The sequence below is a fragment of the Oratosquilla oratoria genome, chromosome 7, assembly GCF_046742065.1.
Source record: "Oratosquilla oratoria isolate Oo_2021 chromosome 7, ASM4674206v1, whole genome shotgun sequence".
Lineage (NCBI taxonomy): Eukaryota > Metazoa > Arthropoda > Malacostraca > Stomatopoda > Squillidae > Oratosquilla > Oratosquilla oratoria.
Genome location: NC_134783.1, coordinates 47412680 through 47439102, shown reverse-complemented (window position 1 = coordinate 47439102; position 26423 = coordinate 47412680). Strand labels below are relative to the sequence as shown.

The window sequence follows — 26423 nt, the reverse complement described above, 5'->3', positions numbered from 1 at the left end:
GTCAAGCAAGGAAGGAAGGGGGCAAGGGATGTGGGGAGTGGTTGCGTGTGGATATTTTGATAACCTGAAGGGATTACATCCCATCTTTTATATTTTCTGCAAGTTGGGGCAGGGAGGGGGTCACCAATTAAGTGAAGCAGCCCCGCTGTGGATGTGCTGTCTTGCTGCATTACTTCTGACCAACACAGTGGGCAGGAAATAGTAATGACTCTTCATTCACAAGGAACTAAGATGAATGGGAATCAAGGGTGGTGGATAGGAGTGGGTTTGTACCTTTGACTTACCTACCCCATTAAGGGGGCAAAACTTTTGGTATACAGTTGTATCTGGGGGAGTTGGAATCTGTTGCCATGCCAATTCTGTTTATGCTATTTTGATGTGAAGTAATGATAAAAATTCAGTCATTTTATTGTATTTCCTATTTGTCTCAGAAATTATTTATTAGTTGGGGGTGATTTTAACCTCTTCAATAAGTCAAATTCTTGTATTTACTTAGTTGTATTTTGCGGGAAGGGGAGCTACGCTCGTGGTGTCCCATCTCTGTATCTTGCGGTCTAGTTTACTCTTAAACTCATGAATGGTTTTTGCACTGTCCAGTTTGTTCCAAGTGTCCACCACTCTATGGAAAACAATTTTTCTTCAGATCTCTTCTGTAGCCGTTTTTTTATTTTCTTTCCATGAGCTGCCTGATGCATCACAATACTTGTTATAAAATATAAAGTTATAGCTGTATTACTCTTTCTCTTTCACTCTGAATATTAATAACCACAGACAATGTGATCAAGCCAGTTCACAGAATATGGGAGGCACTCAGCTACAACTACAAAATAAATATAATCAAGACATTTAACGTTGGCATCCTTATGTACCCACTCGTGCATCATGATACCTACATTGGCATCATGGTATGGAAGGGGCTAATGTTAAAATAATATACGAGCCAACAAATGAAGTAGTAAAGAGGTTGTAGGAAGGAATGATAGAAATGTTGCACATCTTAAAAGGGACATAATAAAAGCAAACTGTTTAAGAAGGGTGGGAGGGGTGTGGAGTGTATTTAGGGATGAAATGGGTGGGAGTGTTTTTATGCCTTTCCCTTTTTGGCTACCTCCCTTGGAAGGGGGAAAAAGCCTTGGTATATGTATGTATGTTTAAGAAGAATGATGAACATAATTACTCATGGTTAGTGAGGTTTAGAGGACATTAATGGATTGTGTAGTACACACATACATATACCAAAAGGCTTCCCCCCCCCCTTTCCAAGGGAGGTAGCCAAAAACCAAAGGCATAGATTGTGTATTGGTGCCCAGAAAGGTATTTGGAGTTCTGGATATAACTGCATTTAGAAAAGAGGGCACTGTTTTGTGTAATTATTACTGGGAAGGGAAATTGAGAGTGAAAATTACCAACACACATTATACTCCATTCTGTCCTTAAGAACAGATTTCAATAATTTGTATGTGGTTCAATAAAAGTAAATAATTCTTTTCACCTTTTCATTCATTCTGGACATATATTACAGCAACCCAAAATAAACTTCTTTATAAGCAAGTTGTTTGTGATGTTGATGATACAAAATACTTGGTACTCTCCTTCTGAGAAGCATGATTACTCAGCATCATGCATGCTGTTGTCAGGTCTTGAGACACTTAAAATAATCTATCAAGTGCCACTTTAATACTATTAGATCATCCCTCCATTTGTATCACCAAATTCTTGTACTTTTTTTCTTCTGGTCTTGCCAAACCTTAACCTTGGCTAACTTCATAAGTTATTAAAACACTTGTATATCACATTCATAAAAATAATTGTAGAACCCGAACCTGCTTTTTGTTACAGAATTCTAAATGCTATCATGACAAAGGCTATTTGGTGATCAATCTTAGGAACAAACACACACGCATATACACTCAAAGGTCTAGGAGAGTCATAATAGTCTTTCCCATGTCCACCTTCCTGAACTCACTGCACCATAACTATTACAATACATCATTTGGCTATGGGAGCACAATGGCAGTAGAAATACCGCAGACTTTGTATTAACAGATACTAGATACTTAGCTTAAGTATCATTGGAAAACAAGGAACCTAGCTTATAATTTATCACATTTACTCCACAATAAAGAAACAGGTCAGCAATTTTAAAGAAACATTGATCATGAAAACCCACTTAAAATGTACTAATCATAATATCCTTACATACAAAATAATTCAATTCTTCAAAAAACAAACATTTCAACTTCATTTGTTAAAATAAACTTTTCAATGTTACGATCTTGTACAAGTGTTTATTTTGATTCCTAGCACTTGCAGCAAATGCAAGCCAATTTTATGTAGACCCTGTTAACCCAGGCTCTAATTGTTGGCTGAATTACACTGTGACAAAAGCCTCAATATCTTTACAATGCACCTCAGTGCTGAAATAATTAATTTCATGCACTAGACGATACAAAGTCAACAGGAAATTCAATTCCCTCTTATATGTTAATACAGCAATTTTCATCACATTTATGAAGTGTTAGGAAATATCTATGATCTTGCATAACTATTTATTATACAACTGTGATTTTGAACTGTCTCAATTACAATTTTTTAAAATAATCCCCATCAATTTGAATTTGCCATCCCCCTTTGGAATATTATGTACATACACTGATCCAAAGTATGTCTAAAGTTGAAAAGTTATATTTGATGTCATTCTGTTACATACACCAAAGGTTTTTTTCCCCTTACAAGGAAGGTAGCCAAAAATCAAAGACATAAAATCCATCCCCACCCATTCCATCCACATATACTCCCCTCCCCTCCCCTCCTCATTTTGGCTCCTTCTGGATGATGGGTCATCCTTGCATCTCGCCCACTGCCCTGGGTCAGAAGCAGTGTTGCAAGACACAGCAAGGCCGCTTCATTAAATCAGCGAACCCCCCTCTCCATCCCCTTGTGCAGAGATGGAGAAGATAGGGAGAAATCCCTTTGGGCTGCATCAATTCTTTGTTAATTGTACTAAATTTCCAAAGAAACTAAACTACCATGCCCCAGAATGCATTTATATCATGATACCACTGTTTCTTTAAGACAGTTGCCTGACCATGAGATCTATTGAGCATTTCATTCTTTTTAAAACCTTGATTACCTAAGCCACTAGGGCCAGCCAAGTACGGGACAGAACACTAAAATCAGAAGTGCATTTGAAACTGAAGAGCCAAATATTAAAAAAACTGATACTTTCAATTATGAATAATGAACACTTGGGATGGAATGCAAATTACAAAAAGTGTTTAGATAGTCAAGGCTATGGATCCTTTAATGCTTCCCATGTTTTTGAACCTTAGATACTAAGTCCCTCCACATGGAAGTTGAACTAAATGACAAGACTGACTAAAGTGACTTTATTGTGGATCCCACCACCAGCACCACAATTTCTACTGGGACGCTAATGGAGGTATGGGTATGCGTGGATCGGAAGGCTGTGTAGATTCAAGATTTGACAAAAGCTGCTGAAGCCAATGTTTGGTGGATTTATCATCCTTCAGGCAGGTGGCAAAGGTCTGATCCTTCAGCTGATCTGGCAAGCACTGGCGAAGAGCTTCTCTTGCTCTGGAATTTGTGTCGAGATAAAAAATGATCAATATTTGCAGGGTTACATGGATCCAATGAACCCATCTACTGCATCAGTTTAGGACAATCTACATAAGTACAAAAAGGCTAAGAAAAGGTGGCTTCAAGATATAAAAATACATCAAGAATACACCGTCATTATGGGAGGAATTGATCACCTATTTGCCATTTCTATATACATAACAGTTCTCATTAATATCTATCTCCAAACAAGACTTGTGCATGCATGTGTGTGCATACACACTATTGAAATTATAGCCAACACAGTACAAAGCAATGAGAACGAAGTGGATTTTAACCAGAGCATTCCATACCTTGGATTGTCAGAGAGTCTGAGGTAGCATCGTATCACATGCTTGAGGAGTCGAGCAGACTGTTCTTTGGCCAAAGCAATCACCATCTTCCCCAATATTATGGCAACATGAGAAAACCTTTCATATGTCTGAAATTGGATATCATTATGTTGCAAGACATATGTTTTTATGCTTACCTTTGAGTTTATGATTTATTCAATCTATACTTGTGCATGCATACTTGTGTTCTCATGGTGAAAGGTGGTACATAGTGATAGGATTCAATGAATTCCTATACTGTAGTGTGATCTGACCCTCGGTAAGAAAGGCTGACCTTAGAGCCACCTACGTAAAGTTCTGAGAGATATACATACCAACGGCTTTTTCCCCCTTACACAAGGAGGTGCTAAGATGAGAGGGAGGGTGGAGGGGTGTATTCAGGGATGGAATGGGTGGGAATGATTTTATGCCTTTTCCTTTTTGGCTACCTCCCTTGTAAGGGGGAAAAAGCCTTGGTATATGTATGTATGTACACAAGGAGGTAGAAAGAAGAAGAAGAAAAAGAAACCACACACCCCACACACACTCTCTCCCACCTATTCCATCCCCATATACTCCAAGTGTAACAAGACACAGCACATCCACAGCAATGAAGCGGCCTTGCTGTGTCTTGCTACACTGCTTCTGACCCAGAGCAGTGGGCAAGGTCTAGGGATGACCTGTCATCCACGAGGAGCTAAGATAAGAGAGGGTGAATGAGAGTGGAGTATATGGGGATGGAATGGGTGGGAGAGTGTCTTTACCTAGTATTTTATTTAGTTGTAAAATACTGGGTAAAAACACTCTCTCTCACCCATTCCATCCCAATATACTCCACTCTCATTCACCCTCTCTTATCTTGGCTCCTCCTGGATGACAAGTCATCCCTGGACCTTGCCCACTGCTCTAGGTCAGATGCAGTGTAGCAAGACACAGCACATCCACAGCAAGGTCACTTCATTTAATCGGTGACCCCCCTCTCCATCCCCTCATGCAGAAAAAAGATGAGAGACTATAAGGAATATTGCCAAAACATAGCATTAACTAAGTTATTCACTATATTGATAGGATAATGTTTCTTCCTGTATGTATACATGTAAATTATACTGGGTGCTCATACTTGGTTCCATATTGTACATAAATTTAGTCAAGGAATATATTTATGTGATTGTAATGATGTGTTGGCAACTGTCACACATTTTCTTCATCGGTCCCTAGGTGGCAAGCAACAAACTAGGCCCAACTGTCAAGTCAAGTTTAACAATTAAAGCAAAAAACCCAGAAGCCCTTCTCTTCATACTTCCAACAACCTACAATTACAATTGACAATGGAAAAAAATATTGTAATTTCTAACAATTTGTATCAGTACTCAGTAGTACGGATAAACTATCTCTGGCTGTTAGGCCTGATGTGGACGATCTATGTCTCACTGCACAGCTTCTGACATAGGCAATATGGAGACAGGGTGCCGAGATAAAAGGAGCAGTTAAATTTTATTGGGTTATGACAAGGACAACCATGAAGCAGCCTTGCTATGGATGTGCTGTGTCTTGCTGCATTGCTTATGACCTACGGCAATGGGGGAGATGCAGAGATAACCCATCATCCAGGAGGAGCCAAGAAAAGAGGGAAGGAGGGAGGGGTGTAAGGGGGAAGAAAAGCCCTTGGTATAATGTATATATGACAAGGAAATTTAGGAAACTGAAAAGAGCCAAAACATAGGCATAATTACACTCCCACCCAATTCATCCCCACCCCTCCCTCCCTTTCATTTTGGCTCCTCCTGGATAATGGGTCATCCCTGCATCTCACCCAATGCCCTGGGTCACAAGCAATGCAGCAAGACATAGCAAAGCCACTTCATTTAATTGGTGACATGCCTCTCCATACCCTCATGCTGTAACATTGAAGATAGGGAGAAATCCCCTTGAGCTGTGTCAAAATATCATTCATGCATAACCACTCACTAGCCACCAACCCCTCACCTTCCATACATAGCCATTCTCCATTCACCCGTCTTCTCCCTTCCTTCCCACATCCCTTTTACCCCATCCATCCACCTCATTCTAAGTCGCTCCCCCAAGCTCACTCCATTCACCTCTGCCTTCCACACTTCTTTTACTAATCTCTCCATGTGTTCAAACCATTCCAATACTCTTTCATCAACCCTATCTGCCACCTCCATTTCCACCCCCGCTCTCCCTCTCATTCTATCCTTGTAACCCCTACCATACTTCTCAGATATTTCATCTCAAACACATTTAAACTCTTCCTCTCTTATGTTCCATATCTCTGCTCCATACAGTGGCAGTCAGCACAATCACCCCTCCATACAATCTCCTCTAAGCATCCATTTCCAAATGTCTATTTCTCATTACACATTTTTAAGTGTACATACCTGGCATATATAATTAAGTCCAGTTTCATCAAGTAATATCTTCTGAAGAATAAAGGTTGCAACCGTCTTACTTAGCTCGGAGCCCGACTCCATAATACGTAGGCATAATGGAATAATTTCTGTTGTTAGCAAGAAATTTATCACCTCCTGTTCATCTGTCTGTAATAGTCAATGTAAGATAACCATTAATACACATATGAAAAGATAATATATATTTGTATCAACACCATCCTTGATGCCTCTGGTGGCTGTGGCTTTGACTGTACAAATGCTGGAGAATTCATATAAATCTTTTATTATTCTTACCTTAACAAGAGCACCAATGACTCCAAGTGAGGTTAACCTGAGGTACTCAAAGGGTCGTGTTTTGCTGACTGTTTGCAGGAAAGGGTACAGGTACAGAGGAATATGTGCCGTCAGGAACTGTGATCTTGTTTCTTGATGAGATGCCACACACTGATGGGACAAAAATACAACAAATGAAGGCTAAATATGATCCAACTGTTTTTACCTTTCACCTTAGCTCATTATGGATAAAGGACCATTCCTGCTCTCCAGCCACTGTAGCATAACACTACAGGGCCTAAGAGCCAAAGCTGATTTACCTCCCATCCCTTCATTACATGGTGACACCTCCCTTCACACACACTCACGCACAAAGGGCTCAATCCCTCTTATATGACATACTTTTTCTCTTGACTTTACCAATATATCTCTGAATAACACACAAACCCCTTCAACATCACCTTACTCTTGGGGATCGGTGCCACCCGCATAGAGCCGGTGGAACATCACCTTACTTTGCCCACATTTATTTTCAGGTCCCTCCTCTCACATGCCCTCCTAAACTCCACCAGTAACAACTACATTCCATCCTCTAACTCAGCTACAAGCATTCTGTCACCCAACAAATGACAACTTACTCGCTTTCCACTTCCCTCTATTCTTACTTACTAGATATCAAACTCATGCCTAGCATCCATTTATATTTACCTCCCTCATCAGTCCATCAACATATACAATGAACAACAATAGTGGCATTCCACAACCATGACACTACCCTATCATCATCTCGTACAACTTGCTCTATGATTTTCTTCTTCAGAGGGATGTAAGCTGGACTGAAGGGAGATTCCAAATAAATAAATAAATAAGCAGAAAAATATGCTTTAGTATCCCAGAAATTCTAAATACAATGATGACAAGGGTTCCATACCTGAAGAAGAGCCAGCGCGTTACAAACTCGATTACTTTGGTGTGCAGTAAGTGTTGCAGGATTTATGGCAGAGTATATGTTGATAATTTCTTGCAATAATGCAGCTATGGTGCCAAATGAATTCCATAACAATGGAGCCAAGTCAGGTACTGATTCTCGCTTCTTGCTGCAATGAAATGGAAAAAAAATGTATATAACTGACTAAAGAAAATATGCTATGCTGTCCATTTTGCTGAATCACAAGTAGGTACCCATCACTGATCCCTGCCAACAGGATAAACATGGTGACTCAGAGTAATTTTCAGAGTATCCCACTATATGATCACAGCATATCAAGAACCAATCTTCACAACCCTTGGTAAGCCTGACATCAAATTAAAGTAAATACACTGAATCTATTACATTTACCAGATTGATGTCCCTCTCTATGCTCTGTTATTAAATCATGGGATGGATGTATTCATCAATACCTGTACACTACTAGATACAGATGTACCTAAATATCACATTTGGAAAAAACAACAGTTCTATTATCAAACAACTTACCTGAGTTCAAGGAGGGCATTTTCTCTAGTTTCTGGGTTGGATAACTCAATTATCCACTGATATATCTTGTCACGTTCAGCATTGGCATTGCCATTGCCTCCACCCAGGAATCGCTGAGAAGGACCAGTACCCTGTAACAATCAAATCAACTTTATTATCAATCAATCAATTTGGTGCCCCAAATGTCTTGCTGGAGACTCATCAATCTGGCACTTATGTCACTCAAGGGAGAAATAGTGTTGGAAATTGGAAGATGGCTTATTTCAACAACCCATGATTGCCTGACTAGTAGTTAACCATACTGGATAGATTTATACAATTAACATTTTTGAAAACTCCATTAAGCATACATACACATGCAAACATTATTATATTGGTTTGGCAGTGAGTAGACTTACAGGTATGTGTGAACAACCAAAATGGTGACAGGAAGGAAAGTGGCAAATATTATTGTTATAAATCAAATATAGTGGTTATTTTTTATCTGCAGCAATTATGCATTTCAATTTCATAGGAAAAACAGATTAACTCATTGATAATATATATATATATATATATATACATATATTACACACAGGAACCCACAGTCGGAGAAAGAATAAACTTCGAATAAAGAAAAATAAATAAAATTTTGAACTTCAGTAATTTTAATCAGGATTCCAGGTTCATTTCCAAAGGAAGGTCTTTGGCATTAAATCTTTTGTTGGATGTTTATCATTTATGAGTGATGTAAGCAATGTTACCAATGACATCCAAAGGGAGGCCTCCATTCAAGATATTGTTCTAGTTTGTCTAAGTATGTTTGGGTGTTTTTAACTGTTATATTGTTGGCATACTGAAATCCTAGTAGATTAATTAATCAACTTTTGCCTTAGATTTCACTAAATGGAAAATCCACATCTCCACAATAGCTGGCAATGGTCACTGGGCCCTCCCAATCAACTCCCTTGGATTGATGAAGGTGCTGTGGCGTGATTCACCATGGTCTTGGATCACTTGTTGGACTCATGACTGAGAGCTATTACCTTCTCAGCTGAGAGATTAGTGCTCGCATATGAATAATACTCTGACTTTACACACACAACTCCGTCTACCACAATTTGAATGCCAGCCTGCAATGCAGCAATGCTGAAACTGTTAGCCCTGGGTGGGACTAGAACTCTGATTGCTGAATTTGCAGTTCAGAATGGTACCACTGCAGGATTATTTCCATATCACCTGCTGAAAGTGTTAAGGGATGGGTAGTAGAGCAATCACTGGCTGAGAGTGGTTGGGGATGGGAGTAGTCAGTGGTGGTCAGCCCACCATGTGTGAAAAAATATACAGTGATCCCTCGTTTTTCGCGGTTAATGGGGACCAGAACCCCCCGCGAAAAGTGAAAAACCGTGAAGTAGGATTTGCCCCCCCCTCATGAATTTTTGTGTGTGTATGTGGGTACCAGAATGTTTAAAATATGTAAACAGTATTTATACTTTACATATTTGAGACAAACATTACAACAGTACACATATTTACTTAAATCGTTAATTATAAAACCTTATACAGTAATTAACATTTATTATACAGTAATTGAGGGGGACCAGACACACTGATAGAAAAATATTAATAATTTTTTTTTCTTATATCGACTTGATATTTTTACAGTATAATCAAATTATTATTTTCCATATTCCATGAGCATTTGAACGATGTATGTCCGTCTCTTTATCTGTCAGTCCATATGATGTCATTGATGATGTCACAAATGTTTTCCAATCTTAATACTTTACCTAGACTAACCTGCTTTTGCATGTAAAATCTCAAATACCATACAAACAGTGTGTAATTTAGTTTTTTCCTAAAATCTTAATAGATCAAGATATACATAGGTCATAAAATGTGACTGTGATGTCGCACCAATAGTGTGTTTTCAAATAAAATTCTGTCTAGTGATATTATTTATCATTTTAATCATTTATCAAAACTTACCCAAGAAAGGCACAACATTCATGTATTAGCATGGTAAGTTTTAAGAAAATTTGATTACTTTTTGATGATTTTTTTATGAATATTTTGGAAAAACCCGTGAAGCGCTGAAGCCATGAAACGTAAAGCGCGAAGTGGCGAGGGAACACTGTATGTCTAAGAGAGGTCTTGGGCCCAGGCAAGGATATTTTTAGAAGTGCACACCTATGTGATACAGCATTAGAAAATTAGTTATTCATTTTGTAAATTATAATACATCACCATAATATATGTTTTTCTAGGTGGAAATCAATAACAGAAAATGTTGCTAAATTTGATTCATTAATAGTTATAGTAACTCCTTGAGATGCAATCCTTGTTTTGATAGATTTGTAGGTCGAAGATGATGACGGCAACACTGATGACCTCTAGAATTACAGGTACTGCATTACTGAATGTAGGTTAGGTTAGGTTAGAATAGACAAATTTATCATACATTAATTTCTTCGACCTCTGCATCTACCAAAACAAAGATGGCATCTCAAGCTATGTTCATTTGAATATAATTTTTAGTAACCTTTTCTGTTAATGATTTCTGCCAAGAAAGATGTACATTACATTGATGTATTATAATTTACAAAATCTATATTCAATTTTCTATTGCTATATCGCATTAGTGTGCACTTCTAAAAATTTACCCAGCCAGACCATGCACCTCCTGATAGGGGTAAAGTTGTTGTGGAGTTTAAAAATTAGGCAGCTTTGCTGTCTGTCTTGCAAGACCACCATATGCAAGTGCATATCATTGATTCCTCTACGCAACATTTGGCAAAACCCATCCTTACCTAACCTACTCCTATACTATAATACTGAAATATTCTGATATTTCTTCTGCCAAAGTACTACTGTGCATTAAAAATAGCAAGCATGTAATTGTAGTTCATTACCAATAACTAACACTACTATCCTTGCGGACAATACCAAGCTGAAGAGATGAGTGGTTAAGGGGGTGATTAAGCTTTAAGCATAGAAGATTGGTGAGATAGTAGAGATTACAGTGATCAGTATTCTTTCTTGAGTAGAATAATCTTTCATCAGATGAGAATGTTGGATGCCTTTGCTTCATAGGAATGTCCCTAAAGTCTGAATTAAAATTATAGTCAATATCTCATACAATGTGAAAATAGTAATTTTCTGAAGTCAATGTAAAAACTTCACCTGCTTGGTTAGAAGTATATATTGATGGGCCACTGAATATTACTGATTAAAATTTACAACCTTCGAGTTTTAATAATTCAAGCAAATAAGGTGAGTCACTAACCTACATCGAGTTAAGTTATATTTTCCGATATTTCTTTTGATTTCGTCACTGGTTCTGACAAGTTATTTTCTCTTTTTCTTGGGTTCTGTGAAAATACCAAACCCTTCAAGAAATAAAACAACCCAGATATATATTTACACTTACAACGTGTGAATTTTTATATGGAAAGAGAGATAAGGGTGGAACCCAGCCTCAGTATAACCCAGCAGCTGTGCTGAATTTTCTAAGTACTGGAAAGGTACAAGTTCCTTTCATAATTTCCTTTCCAACATCGACATAACTAACCTCAACTACTACTCAATAGCATGGTAACAAAAACAAAAGAACTCACCGGCTGATTCCCGAGTGGGTTCATGTTTTTCAGTCAACTGCACTACAAACAACCTTTCTAAAAACTGATGTAAACACTGAGGACCGATGCTCGGAGGTGACAGAATGAACCAAGAGATGGCACTGTAGGAGGTAGTTACGGTAGGATGAATCAACATCTGCACAAAAATAGATTATGATTACAAGAAATAGAGTATTTGTTTATTTACCCCCTTATTCGGTGTACAATTTATTTTCTTTAATTAGAACGATAAGAACTGTCGAACTGAAAATATTCTAGCACTGATAATTTATAAATTAAACTCAATATACAACTGTCTCATATACAGTACTCAATAAATACCATGTTCATTTCTTATTTCCAAATTACCAACATTAATGATACGCAAGGAAAAATATAACGAATAATGACTGATATCATGAACTGGATGAATAATGAGAAACTTGATATAAAAACAGAATGAATATACAAGTCAGCCAAAATTGAAAGTATGTATCCTATAATAAAATCTGGAAAACCTATACCGTTGAAAGTAGACTGAATCAATTTAAGCCATCGACAAACTTCATACAAATGCATCAAATAAACATCGAGTGTTTCAAACATGGTCTAGTAAACAGATGTGAAATAGTGTATGAGAATTGTGTTCTAAATTATGTTTCAGATGACTGAAAAACACTACAGAAATTGAACAATTCAAAAGGAATTTTTTTTTCTATTTGAGAGTTGACCATTCTAAATGGTGAATATAAACTGTAAAACGAGATACAACAGTGAATTGTGACCAAGTCAACAAGGTCAGCTAGAGAGTTGTTCTAATGGCAAAACTTCTAGATGGAAAAATGTTATGAGTGAGGTTCCTCAGGATTCCGTTCTTGGGCCACTTCTATTCATAGTATATATATATGATATAGACCACGGACTGAAATCTATTGTCTCCAACTTTGCTGATGATACAAAACTGTGCGGAATGACAAATGATATCTAAAACCAATTAGATATTCAAGAAGATTTAGATGAACTACAGCAATGATCTGAAAAGTGGCCAATGAAATTTAACACGAGTAAATGCAAGGTTATGCACACAGGTAAAATAACTGTAAGTACGATTACAAGTCATTTGGAAATTCGTTAACATAAGTGGATAGTGAAAAGGATCTTGACGTATTTATCAGTAACGATCTCAAATCATCTAAGTAAATAAGATTCTAGGACTGATTGCGCGATCTTTTGACTTCAAAGGTCCATCTCTCATTAACAAGATATTAATCGTTAGTTCGTCCACATTTGGAATATGCTGTTTCCGTATGGTCACCGAATCTCACTAAAGACATTGACAGATTAGAAAAAATACAACGGCGAGCCACAAAACTGATTCCAAATATAAAAAATAAACCATACGAAAATCGACTAAAGCATATGAATCTGTTTTCCCTAAAAAAGCGTAGACTCAGAAGTGACTTGATACAGGTCTTTAAGTTTTTAAAGGGAATTTACAACATCAAAAGTGACAAAATTTTCACACTGAATGAGAACCCAACAAGAAATAATTATTTTAAACTGTCAGGAAATATATTTAATTTGGAAATGGGTAGAAACAACTTCGCCAACCGTGTAGTTGATGAATGGAATAAACTTCCTGCAGAGGCAGTGCAATGTAATTCAGTTCGAAGCTTTAAGATTCGTTTAGATAAACTCCTAAGCAAGATGCCGTAATGCCTGTCATTTATTTTATATTATTTATTTATTTGTTTGTTATTATTTGTCTGTTTATTATTATTTCCTTGATTATCATTTAATATCATTTATTAGTTAATTTATTATTATTTACTATTTACCTGTTTGTTTATTATTCAAACTTACATATTTGTTTATTTACTTATTTTATTTATTATTATTTATGTTATTATAATTTTATTTATTTATTTACTTATTTATTTATTCATTTATCATTGTTATATTCTTTTTCACCCGACCTAGTTATGGACCAAAAGGTCTCCTGTCGGCATGCTCCTTTTTAATCCTTTGTAGAGAAGGATAGGCTACATACTTTACGGGCGGCAACAAAATTCAAACAGTAAGTAAATCCAATAACATCTAAGAAAAACTTACATGCAATAGTTTACAATATATTAGATATAAATAAACATACACTGAATATTGCAAAAATATAATAGTCATCCTATGACTATTGCATTCATAAATAGGTCTAGATGAAGACGCATATATGATTTACATTGATAAATCATAAATTAAGTTTAGAATAAAGAAAAACTCCAATGAAATTTCTCTGGCTCTTTATATATATATATATATATATATATATATATATATATATATATATATATATATATATATATATATATATATATATATATATATTGTTACGTTGCCCTTCCTGTATACAAGGGTACTGTAACATTTGATCTATCTCATGTTAAGTCAATTGGGGTATTTAGCAAACACTACAAGTACAAGTATCTATATTTTAACTTGAATAATATGATACAACAAGAATACTATGATACAACATAAATAATATGATACAATCTGAACATTATGATTCAACCTAGTATATTTCCTACAAGGTCGCACCAGTAACCTCTGAGGCTCCTTCCTATCCCTAAGTATACACAATTCTTACCGTTACCCATCTAGGTAACAAGAGCTAGCCAGGAACAACTGTCTGGTATGGTGACAGGAGTAGTAAGGGGGGGGGGGGGAGGAGGTACCACGCAAGCCTACCGTACCTACACTGGCTCCCAGTTGCCAGAGGTCACCATTTGCCGACCACTCATTCCAACCAACCTGCGCATGCGCACACATATGACGGGAAAGTGCCCGGAAACGTGACGGGCCCGCAACAATATATATATATATATATATATATATATATATATATATATATATATATATATATATATATATATATATATATATATTTTATATTTTATTTATTCATTTATCTATTTGTTTATTTTTTGTATACATGAGGGGATGTCCTAGGATGATATGGATGGATGGGGTGAAGGGGGCTTTGGGGAAGAGGGGAATGTCTGTTGAGGAAGGACGGGAGAGGACAGAAGACAGGCGTGAATGGAGAATGGTTGTATATGGATGATGTTGTGATGCATGAGGTGGAATGGACGGGGGAATTGGGGGTGAGGTTGTGTGTGTGAGCAAAAATTTTGACGCAGCCCGAAGGGATTTCTCCCCGTCCTCTCCTTTATATGGGGGGACGGAGAGGGGGGGGTCGCCGATTTAATGAAGCGGCCTTGCTGTGGATGTGCTGTGTCCTGCGACACTGCTTCTGACCCAGGGCAGTGGACAGGGTGCAGGGATGACCCGTCATCTAGGAGGTGCTAAGATGGGAGGGAGGGTGGAGGGGTGTGGAGTGTTTTCGGGGATGGAATGGGTGGGAGTGATTTTATGCCTTGTCCTTTTTGGCTACCTCCCTGGTAAGGGGGAAAAAGCCTTGGTATATGTATGTATGTATGTATATTAATTTTTTATTTATTTATTTATTTATTTTTGAGAAAAATAGGTTCAGACAATGTGGTTTTCGTATTTGTTTACATAAGGGATGAGTTGAAGCACCGCTGTGCTGTCCAATATATAATTTTTAATGTAATTTAAGAACCATGTGGAACCGACATATTCCAAGTGTGGACTGACCAGTGATTGGTTGATGATAGGATGACTTTTGAAGTAAAATTATCGCGTTACCAATCCCGATATCCTGTTTGGTATCTCTTAGGCAGAAACACATTGCTAAGAGGATTTAAGATTGTTACTATACGGCTTTAACCTTATATTGTATATTAGCAAACATTAAATTACCGTGACTGCAAATCATACAAATTGAATTCATCTTTATACCAAGGGCCTCTTCACTTTTTGTAAGTGAAGTAACTAAGCAAGTCACGCATGCACTCCCATTCGATCTTTCATCCGCCATTCATTTGTTTACTTCTCGTAGCTCCTCGAGAAGGAAGAGTAATCCCAGTCTCCTGCCCACTAACAGAATTACTCCTGAATTCATATATCATCACCGATTGCAAATAAAAGCGAGAGGATATGTCTTCTCGCTTACAAAACGATAAAACCCGAAAAAGACAAAATGCAACTGAAATCTCGACAGATATCATCGTATCCTCGAACCACGATTCATTAATGTTTCAGAAGACAGAATGTTTAATATCTTCCCACATTACTTGAAAAACACATAACAGAACTTAAAAAAGAAATACCAAAATACTTTGTATTTGAAAAATAGTACTATTGAAATCTGAAAATGGCGAATAGTTTACATAAACTGTGAAACAAACTTGTAGATTATAGGGTAGGGTTAGAGAGAACACAGGAGAGACATATTGATAAGGTTTTACATATCTAACATTTAGGGTACACACACCCTTCCGATAAAATACTAGAGAAGACTGAACAAACATGGGCTTTTACACACAGCTCATCTAACTGGCTTCCATACGTCTGTACTCTCCTAGAGGTCCGTTCTTGGGAGGTTTCATACGTCATGATTTAGTACACGTTTTCTGCCAAATCAACCTTAGCACATACCTTTCTCTTTTATTTCCCATCTATGTGTTATTTGAAATATTTTTCTATATTTTGTTTATAGTAACTAGGATGCCGAAATGTACAGAGTGTCACTTTTTAGGGTTATAAGAACGATTTGAATAGATTCTATGACACGTGGCAAGAGCGCTTTTTCCTCTCCCCATGTTGCCACGTCGAGATGTCACAGGTGAGACTGGTTAGATGGGGTGTAGGTAACTGTTGTTATTATCCTAAAAAGTGACCATCATTGTACTACGCAGCTTCCTTTACTATAAGATGATAATGATGATGACATGGTTTAACGTCACACACTCCCCCTATCGAAAGGCTAGGACGGTGCCCCTCACAGAGGACTTTGTAGCGTGGAATTTAATGAGCCATGACCTTGGCTCAACTTCGCCGGTGGCAGGGTTCGAACCGCCATCCAATCGACCTTCGCCGCAAGTATCGACGCCCTAATCCGCTCAGCCAGCGAGCTTCCTTTACTATAAACAGAATAGAAAAAAAAAAATCAAATAGCTCATAGATAAAAAATAAAAGAGAGACATGCACTAAGGTTGATTTAGCACGTCTACCCCACCCAGAACGGACTGCTTGGAGCGCACAGACTATAATCTCCCTCCATCCCTCCGATGATACAACCTGTCCCCGTTGCCTTACTCCATTCTTCTGAGCTATTTCTTCTACAGGGTTTGCACAGGATAGAAAACTTTCTCAATCATGGGTCATGTTATTTTTGCATATTTGTGCTGCTTCTATTGACCGAGATGGAAGGGCGCATCGGTGATGTATGAAGGATGAAATAAAAGAAAAACAAATAAATGAATAAACAACATAGATATGCATAAATGGTGTAACTAGCAATAGAGAGGGTTTTCCCCTGCGAACCCAGTAACAAAATCATAATAATAATAAAATAAATGAATAAATAGATAAATAAATAAGTAAATAAATAAATAAATAAATAAATAAATAAATAAATAAATAAATAAATAAATAAATAAATAAATAAATAAATAAATAAATAAATAAGGAACACAGTCACAACATGACTAGCAAACATGCATCTTTGAGTCTGTTTCTCAGTCCTCTGTATGTTTCTCCGAAGTATGCGCTGTCACATCCGTTGCAGAGGACTGACAAACTCAAAGAACACGAAGCGGACATTAGACACCACCGTGAGACAAACGCCCTCGTAAACCACGTAGACATAGAAGGACACTTACCAGATTGGGAGAAATCCACCATCTTGGCCAAAGGACTACACAAAAAACAAAGAAAAATAATCGAATCTCTACATATAGCTAATTACAACAACACAAACAAAAGGGCAGAGGGCATAAAGTGGGCAAAAATCACATCCAGTTATGCCCTCAATGAGTGGAAAAACGTACCATACACCAGACCCCCGGACTAAATCTCACACACTTCGTTTTATTTCAAAATTCTATTCCTACATTATTTTCTTTTGCCATTATTATTTCTTCTTTTCTAGTAATACTATTTTTATTGCAAAATTATTATTAATTCATTATTAATTTCCACTACTATTTAAATAACTACTCTGTCATTGTAACATATGAATTCCTTTGCACTCGGAAAGGTATGCACGTGTACATGTACGCCACTTCTAGATCTGTAGCATATTCTTTTGAAAAAGCTTGTAGCGAAACTAGTCAAGAATAAAACTCGGGATAAGACTCCAGTCTTTCTTCTTCCTATCCACCTCAACTTGTCAGAATGTCTCAACACACACACACACACACACACACACACACACACACACACACACACACACACACACACACACACACACACACACACACACACACACACACACACACACACACACACACACACACACACACACACACACACACACACACACACACACACACACACATATATATCGTACACATTAATTTTAAGAACAATTGGCAGATTTTGCTTACTGTGAGATTCGGTGTTGGGATGGGGGACTAATATAACAGGGAAATACCATAAAACGTTCCTTGACACCTGACCTATGGTGTAATTCATTTCAGGTCACAGAAACCATGCAGACCCGTGTGGTCTTGGAAGACTCTTGAGCAAGTTCCTCCAGTTTAAGTGGCTCCGCTCTTGCCATTCTCGCACTGTGGTCGATAAGCCTCAGTCATCTTCCTTTGTAGTGTTATGTTAATACACAATGGTAAAGGTACATTTTAGTGAGAGAAAGGAGTTATTCAAACTCCAATTCTCTCGGAACTGTTTATTGAAAATATAATGCGAAGTATAGTCGACCAAAGCCGATGTCTTGGCTGTGGAAGATAAATCTTTGTGCAAGAAGGACAAAATGCACATTTAATAGCATCACAAATACATTTGCTTACGTATTACAATTTATACTTTATGGAATAACGGTACTAGTTTTTACAGACATTTGTGCATAGATATGAAAGACGTAATAGTATTAATAATGTCATATTCCCACAATGTAAGTTTTGGCGGGGTGACAATATTAATAAAGAAATTTACTTATGGTACGCGAATTCTACAGAGAACAAAGCTTTAAGGCATGATCTTGCTACACCTTAAAGATGTGTCCGATAAAGTGCCATTTGTACCAGAAGAGTTAGATCAAGTGCGAGGTCAACGAAGGGTCATGTAAGGCCGAAGGTCGTCGAAGAGGTGAGAGGTGCGTTGAATACCAACCATAACCACCTCTCAAGGAGTTATCACATTGGGCTGTTTTTCCTCCGACATTCTACCTCCAACCTCCTCTTGAATGATTAGAATATATGATTTCGATTACAGAAACCCAGGCTTTTCTAAGGACATTTCAACAGTATGTCTAACATTCGTATAGGTTTAAAATCTCTTAGTTCATCATTCAACTTTGCTATTTATATGACGGAAAGATAATCATTTGATATTTGGAGATTTGAAAAATAGAATATTGTAACCAAAGTCGTTTGTATTCAAATGAACTCTCAACTGTTGGCGCTGGTGAAGCCTGTTGAAGCCCAGTGTGATAGCCTTTTAACGCGCAGAAGTAAACTAGTTTTCCAAGTTCTACTCGGAAACTGGAAAACGTATCCTTCGCCCGTATGTAAGTTTTGTTAACATGAATTCAATCTAGGTTTTCTGTCGATGTTGTTATCAAAACTCCTGTCAATCCTACCTCTTTCTACCTCTCTTATTGATATTCGCAGTTCATGTACATGAGCTCGCCCGGACACATACATACGAAAACACACACACACACACACACACACACACACACACACACACACACACACACACACACACACACACACACACACACACACACACACACACACACACACACACAACTCGGTGGCGTAGTTGGTAGAGCACTGAGCTGCCACGATAGTGGCCCGCAGCTCATGGTTCGAATCCTGCCCAGGGCCGAAATTATTTCGGTACCGCTGCGCTTTGGGTCGTTACTCTGACTCTCGTGGGCGGGGAGTTGGGTGTGTGTGTGTGTGTGTGCAAGGTCATAGCATTACCCATAGATCGGACCTACGAGCTCTGAGCTCTCTTCCAGGAGGGAAATAGCTGTCGATCACGAGTCCAACACGTGATCCAAAGACCAAGTGAACACACACACACACACACACACACACACACACACACACACACACACACACACACACACACACACACACACACACACACACACACACACACACACACAAACACACAACATATTCCATGCATTAAAGTATATTGCGAAGAAAGAGTAGAAAATGAAACGAAACGTGTTGGGTCGGTGGGGTTCTTTTTCTCCTGGGCAATTGGGCTGCTGAGAACTGCAAAAGTATTTTTGTGTTTTTCTTTTCGTCTTCTTTGCCCCGCTCCACTCGGGGGCGAACTCCTGCGCTCATTTGTCGTCGCTCCTGATGACTGACTGCGACAAGCTCGCAAAGAATAAGTGGCCTTGAGTTTGTTTCAACATCATTATATATATATATATATATATATATATATGTATATATATTGTAACGTAATATTAGATATTACGTCATGTATGTAATTATGTTATAGAATTGTGTTCCTTTGTATTACATAACTATGTTCATATTTCTTGTCTATGTAGGTATTGTAACAATGTAAGTAGTATCGCCCGTCCACTATATGTAATCTTGCCTACGTGCGGAAAAATGTGCGCACTCTTGTAGAACAAACAGACAAGCGAAGTAATCCTGAATAGTTCGGAGCGCACAGATTTGACAGTTACTAAATAAGTAGATTGTTCAAGCGAGTCGAGGGTCTTAAAACTATCCAAGTTGACGTGTGTTAACTTACCTCCCCCCCTCCTCAACGCTCACCCGCACCCTTCACCGGAAGTATTCCGCTTCCGGTCCAATGGTATATAAGCTGTGGAAATCACTCACACCTTGTCATTTCTCGCATATTGCTCTCTTGATAAAACTAATAGTTTGGACTCATGAGACGATTCGTGTGAAGTGATCACTGCTTTGCGTTATACTTGTATTTGTACTTATTACTTATTTTGATACATATGTTCCCGATCTCTTTGTACTTAGTACCATATTGTATACGTATCTTGTGCTTCGTATTTGAACGATACTTTCCATGTTCTTATATTCATGTAACGGTCCCATTGACCCAACTGCCCATTCTCTTTTGTGTTTATTATTGCCTGTAAATATTTTCCATGTTATTAATAATTTCGTTTACTAGTTTTATCGCTAGTTTAATATTCCTTTCCTGGAATCTTCTTTGTTACTTTACTTCTAGTCTTACGAATTATCTAGGCGCTGACCAGGTAATTCAGTCCTACAGTGGCTTCTAGAAGTGAGCTGGTTCTTAAGCACTTATCCGTTATACGTAACGTCTCTTCACATAACCAGTCCGTCCCGTAACAATATATATATATATATATATAATATATATATATATATATAATATATGTATATTGTGTGTATGTTCGTGTGTATGAATAAGTAAATACATAAATATCAATTAAAGAAATGAATATATGAATGCACATACGAATGAATAACTAGAGATGAATGTATAGCAAATTAGATAAAAGTAGTTAAATACACAAAAAGATGAAACTATATATTAAAATCTAGTTAAATATATACAAAATAAATAAAGAAATAAATATGTGAAAAAATACGTGAAATGGTGAGACTCATTCTTCACCCAGCAAGACGACAAGTGTTGTAAGGAATATCTTTTCTGACCCTCAAAGGCCCAAAAGAAATGTCGACAAAATGTTTAATCTCACCAAGAAATTACACAGAGATTCGCAGAGATTTTTTAACGCATTTAATTCTGTCACCGCATCGTTCCTAGCCGCCTTGCGTCAATCAGTAAAAAAAAAAAAAAAAAAAAAAAAAAAAAATCAGATTGCGTCGTCGTGGTGTCGATATTTTGAAATCAGCGTCGGGTTTTAAGAAGTTTGTTTTGGTCGATACCAAAGACTTTCATTGGTCGTCGAAGGGAAACATCCTGACTGTTGTTTTTTTTTCTCAAGTGAATAAAATCGTCTGACGAGAGAGAGAGAGAGAGAGAGCATAAACATAAGAACATAAGAATTAAGGAGACTGCAAGAGACCATAAGGCCTACACTAGGCAGCTCCGTATCCATCACCACCTGCCATCCCCATCCATAAAGTTGTCTAATCGTTTTTTAAAACAACTGATAGTTTCAGCGCTTACTACATGGTTACTTAGTTTATTCCATTCATCGTCCACCCTATTAGTAAACCGATTCTTGCCTATTTCCTTCTTAAATCTAAATTTGTCTAGTTTATACCCATTACTGGGAGTCCTGCCCTGTTGTTTTACTATGATGACCTTGTTTGCATCACCCTTGTTATAACCTTTGATCCACTTGAACACTTCTATTAGATCACCCCGCACTCTTCGTCTTTCCAGAGAGTGTAAGTTTAGGTGCCTAAGCCTCTCTTTGTAAGGGAAATTTCTGAGTCCATGTATGATTTTGGTCATTCTTCCCTGTACTGATTCTAGTGAATTTATGTCCATTCTGTAGGACGGAGACCAAAACTGTACCGCATAGGAGAGAGAGAGAGAGAGAGAGAGAGAGAGAGAGAGAGAGAGAGAGAGAGAGAGAGAGAGAGAGAGAGAGAGAGAGAGAGAGAGAGAGAGAGGAGGCTGCATTAACGTTCAGGTGCAGTTTTAACTTGACACAGAAAAGGAGAGACCCCCGGGGAGACATGCATATGTCAGAGGAAGAGAGAGAGAGAGAGAGAGAGAGAGAGAGAGAGAGAGAGAGAGAGCGAGAGAGCGAGAGAGCGAGAGAGAGAGAGAGAGAGAGAGAGAGAGAGAGAGAGAGAGAGAGAGAGAGAGAGAGAGAGAGAGAGAGAGAGAGAGAGAGAGGGGAAGTGGGAGGAAGAGAAAGAGAAATAGAGAGAGAGAGACAGAGAGAGAGAGAGAGAGAGAGAGAGAGAGAGAGAGAGAGAGAGAGAGAGAGAGAGAGAGAGAGAGAGAGAGAGAGAGAGAGGGAGTGGGAGGGAGAGAGAGAGGAAGGGGGAGGGAGAGAAAGAGAAATAGGGAGAGAGAGAGAGAGAGAGAGAGAGAGAGAGAGAGAGAGAGAGAGAGAGAGAGAGAGAGAGAGAGAGAGAGAGAGAGACAGAGAGAAAAGGAGGCTGTATTAACGTTCAGGTCCAGTTTAAACCTGACACAGAAAAGGAGAGCCCACTGGGGAGACTTGCATATGTGTGTGAGAGAGAGAGAGAGAGAGAGAGAGAGAGAGAGAGAGAGAGAGAGGAGAGAGAGAGAGAGAGAGAGAGAGAGAGAGAGAGAGAGAGAGGAGAGGGAGGAGGCTGCAGTAACGTTCAGGTGCAGTTTTAACTTGACACAGAAAAGGAGAGACCCCCGGGGAGACATGCATATGTCAGAGGAAGAGAGAGAGAGAGAGAGAGAGCGAGAGAGAGAGAGAGAGAGAGCGAGAGAGCGAGAGAGCGAGAGAGAGAGAGAGAGAGAGAGAGAGAGAGAGAGAGAGAGAGAGAGAGAGAGAGAGAGAGAGAGAGAGAGAGAGAGAGAGAGAGAGAGAGAGAGAGAGAGAGGGGAAGTGGGTAAGGAGAGAAAGAGAAATAGAGAGAGAGAGACAGAGAGAGAGAGAGAGAGAGAGAGAGAGAGAGAGAGAGAGAGAGAGAGAGAGAGAGAGAGAGAGAGAGAGAGAGAGAGAGAGAGAGAGAGAGAGAGAGGAAGTGGGAGGGAGAGAGAGAGGAAGTGGGAGGGAGAGAAAGAGAAAGAGAGAGAGAGAGAGAGAGAGAGAGAGAGAGAGAGAGAGAGAGAGAGAGAGAGAGAGAGAGAGAGAGAGAGAGAGAGAGACAGAGAGAAAAGGAGGCTGTATTAACGTTCAGGTCCAGTTTAAACCTGACACAGAAAAGGAGAGCCCACTGGGGAGACTTGCATATGTGAGAGGAAGAGAGAGAGAGAGAGAGAGAGAGAGAGAGAGAGAGAGAGAGAGAGAGAGAGAGAGAGAGAGAGAGAGAGAGAGAGAGAGAGAGAGAGAGAGAGAGAGAGAGAGAGAGAGAGAGAGAGAGAGAGAGAGAGAGTAGGCGTGAGGTCACTCTCTGTCTTCATCATTCTTCCTCCATGTCATCTGCAATTTGCCCTCTTCTCTCCCTCTGAAGACAAAGGTCCTTATCTTTATATACTGTCTTGCCTAAGGCTTCGTCTTATGTAAGGCCTCCTTTCTTCACTTATTCATTTACTCCTCCTTCCTCTGCACATTGTACCTCTTCTTGTATACTGCTTCTTGAACCGCGAGACTTATGTTGCACAAGTCGCCTAGCTCGGTAAATTCTATATTTTGAAGATTTTCCGTTTTCTATTTGCTGTCTGCCTCGTCTTGTGTAAAGCGTCATACACTACAGGTTATGTTGTTATCTTCCCTTTTTCTACCCTCCTTGCTAATTGGTTTCATTCCGTGCAAACTATTGTGTACATGATCTTGCCTTTATGTATTCCTTCATCTGATGATTAATTTCAACATGAGTTTCTTGTTTTTCTGTTGCTTGATATACTATTACTTCTTCCCTTTTGATACGTTGGTTCTTGTCGTTATCATAGCATGTTAATTGAGTTATTATTTCTGTTCTAAATAACACATGTGCATATCTATTATTAATTTGTTGTACAATTGCTCAAGCATAAACCTGATCCACGACACATGATATCTATGTAAATGTATATTATCTTCTTAAACCAAAGGGATTTTTTTGTACAGAAAATACTTTTGTTATGAGAAAACTGCTGTGTATAGCATATGTATCAAATTCTCCACAACTGAAAGCACGTTTGTATAATTTTGAAATGTAGGTAATTTTCAATTGTCCAGAACTATAGTTAAGTTTTCTTAGTGATGGGACGATACACATATTTTAAACGATTCCGATTCGAGTTCCGACACTTCTCTAAACTTTCCGATTCCGATACGATTCCCTTTCCGATACCTGTGGTGATTATAATTCATGGTTATTTTCAGTCCCTGGTTTGGTGAACAGATACTTAATGAACAAAGTACATTTATGAATAATTTATCGGAATTGGAAGCATAGAGTAGTATCGGAACTCGTATCGGAATCATATTTTATCATTTATTCTATATTATTTGTTTATTTGTTTTGTTATCATTTGTCTGTTTATTAATATTTGCTTGATTCTCATTTACTATATTATTAGTTATATATAAATTTATTATCATTTGCTATTTACCTGTTTGTTTATTATTTAACTATACCTATGCATTTATTTATGTATCTCATTTCTTACATTATTATAGTTTTTATTTATTCATTCATTTATTTATCATTATCATCATTTTTTTCGCATCCGACCTAGATATGGAGCAAAAGGTCTCCTGTCGGCATGCTCCGCCTTTGTAATCCTTTGTAATCGTTATTCTTTTTTGTATCGTACCATCACTAGTTTTAACGCTACATCAGTGTATTGGTACTCCGTTCAGACAAGTCTTGGTAGACGTAAAAGTAGAGGGAGTAGATAGGAGTCTTGGTAGATGTGAAAGTAGGAGTAGATAAGAGAAGGGTCAATGGAGATAAGAAAATTAGTAGAAAAAGACAAAAATAAAAACAAGGAAATGTGGATCATGAAAGCAAATAAGTAATTAAATGAATAAGTAGATAGAAAAATTAATTTATAGATAATTAAACAAATACAAAGATTAATTAAAAATTAACAAATAAATAAACAAATATATAAGTGAATAAATAAACAAACCTATAGATAAATAAATATGTAGATAAATAAACAAATAAAAAGTAAATTAATAGATAAATAGAAAAATAAGTAAATTAATAGATAGATGAATAAATAAATAAATATATAGAAACACAAATGAATAGATAAATAAGTTAGTTAATAAATGAGCAAATAGATGGATGAATAAATTTATAAATAAAATATGTAAATGAATAAATGACTAAGTAAATATATAAATACAAATAAATAAACAGATAAAACGAAAATATAAAAAATAAAATGCAAAACAAAATCTTCAGGAGCGCAGAGGACGAATGTAGAACAAAACTAAAATGAAATGATGAAATGAAGAAAATATTGAAACCAGTCACTGAAAAAATAATTAGTTGACTGATTGACTGAATGGCCAATTGATGCAGTGATCGGTTGCCAGAATAATTGATTAGTTGGTCGGTTATTGTTTACTGATTATCTGGTGAATAGAGTGATAGAGTAATTGGTTTGTTAATTGATTATTATCTACTGATTGTCCGGTGAATAGAGTGGTTGAATAATTGGTTTGTTAATTGGCTATTATCTACTGATTGGCTGGTTATCGGTATAATTGAGTTATCCAGTTGGGTATTTCTAATTTGTTTTGAAAAATAAAGAATCAAGTATATTAAACAGCCACTGAGCACAAATTCCAATCAGAAAAAGTAAAATTTGATTACCATACTCCCATTGCTCTTCCACACTTGTGAAATCTCCCCATTGCGATTTCTTCAAAGAAGCGCTGGTTATTACATACACACACATACACACGCACACACACACACACACACACACACACACACACACACACACACACACACACACACACACACACACACACACACACACACACACACACACACACACACACACA

At 37.7% G+C, this 26423-nt stretch overlaps 1 protein-coding gene across 1 annotated transcript; it reads right to left on the bottom strand.

The window, feature by feature from the left end:
* Positions 1-1482: 1482 nt before the first annotated feature.
* Rcd-1 (Required for cell differentiation 1) lies at positions 1483-11828 on the bottom strand. The gene is made up of 7 exons (XM_076188193.1): positions 11708-11828; positions 8112-8242; positions 7566-7731; positions 6656-6805; positions 6350-6508; positions 3933-4060; positions 1483-3597 (listed from the first exon to the last, which is right to left on the bottom strand). The coding sequence occupies exons 1-7, from the start codon at positions 11729-11731 to the stop codon at positions 3423-3425; spliced, it is 933 nt and encodes a 310-aa protein (XP_076044308.1). The 5' UTR covers positions 11732-11828; the 3' UTR covers positions 1483-3422.
* Between the last annotated feature and the right edge of the window lie 14595 nt (positions 11829-26423).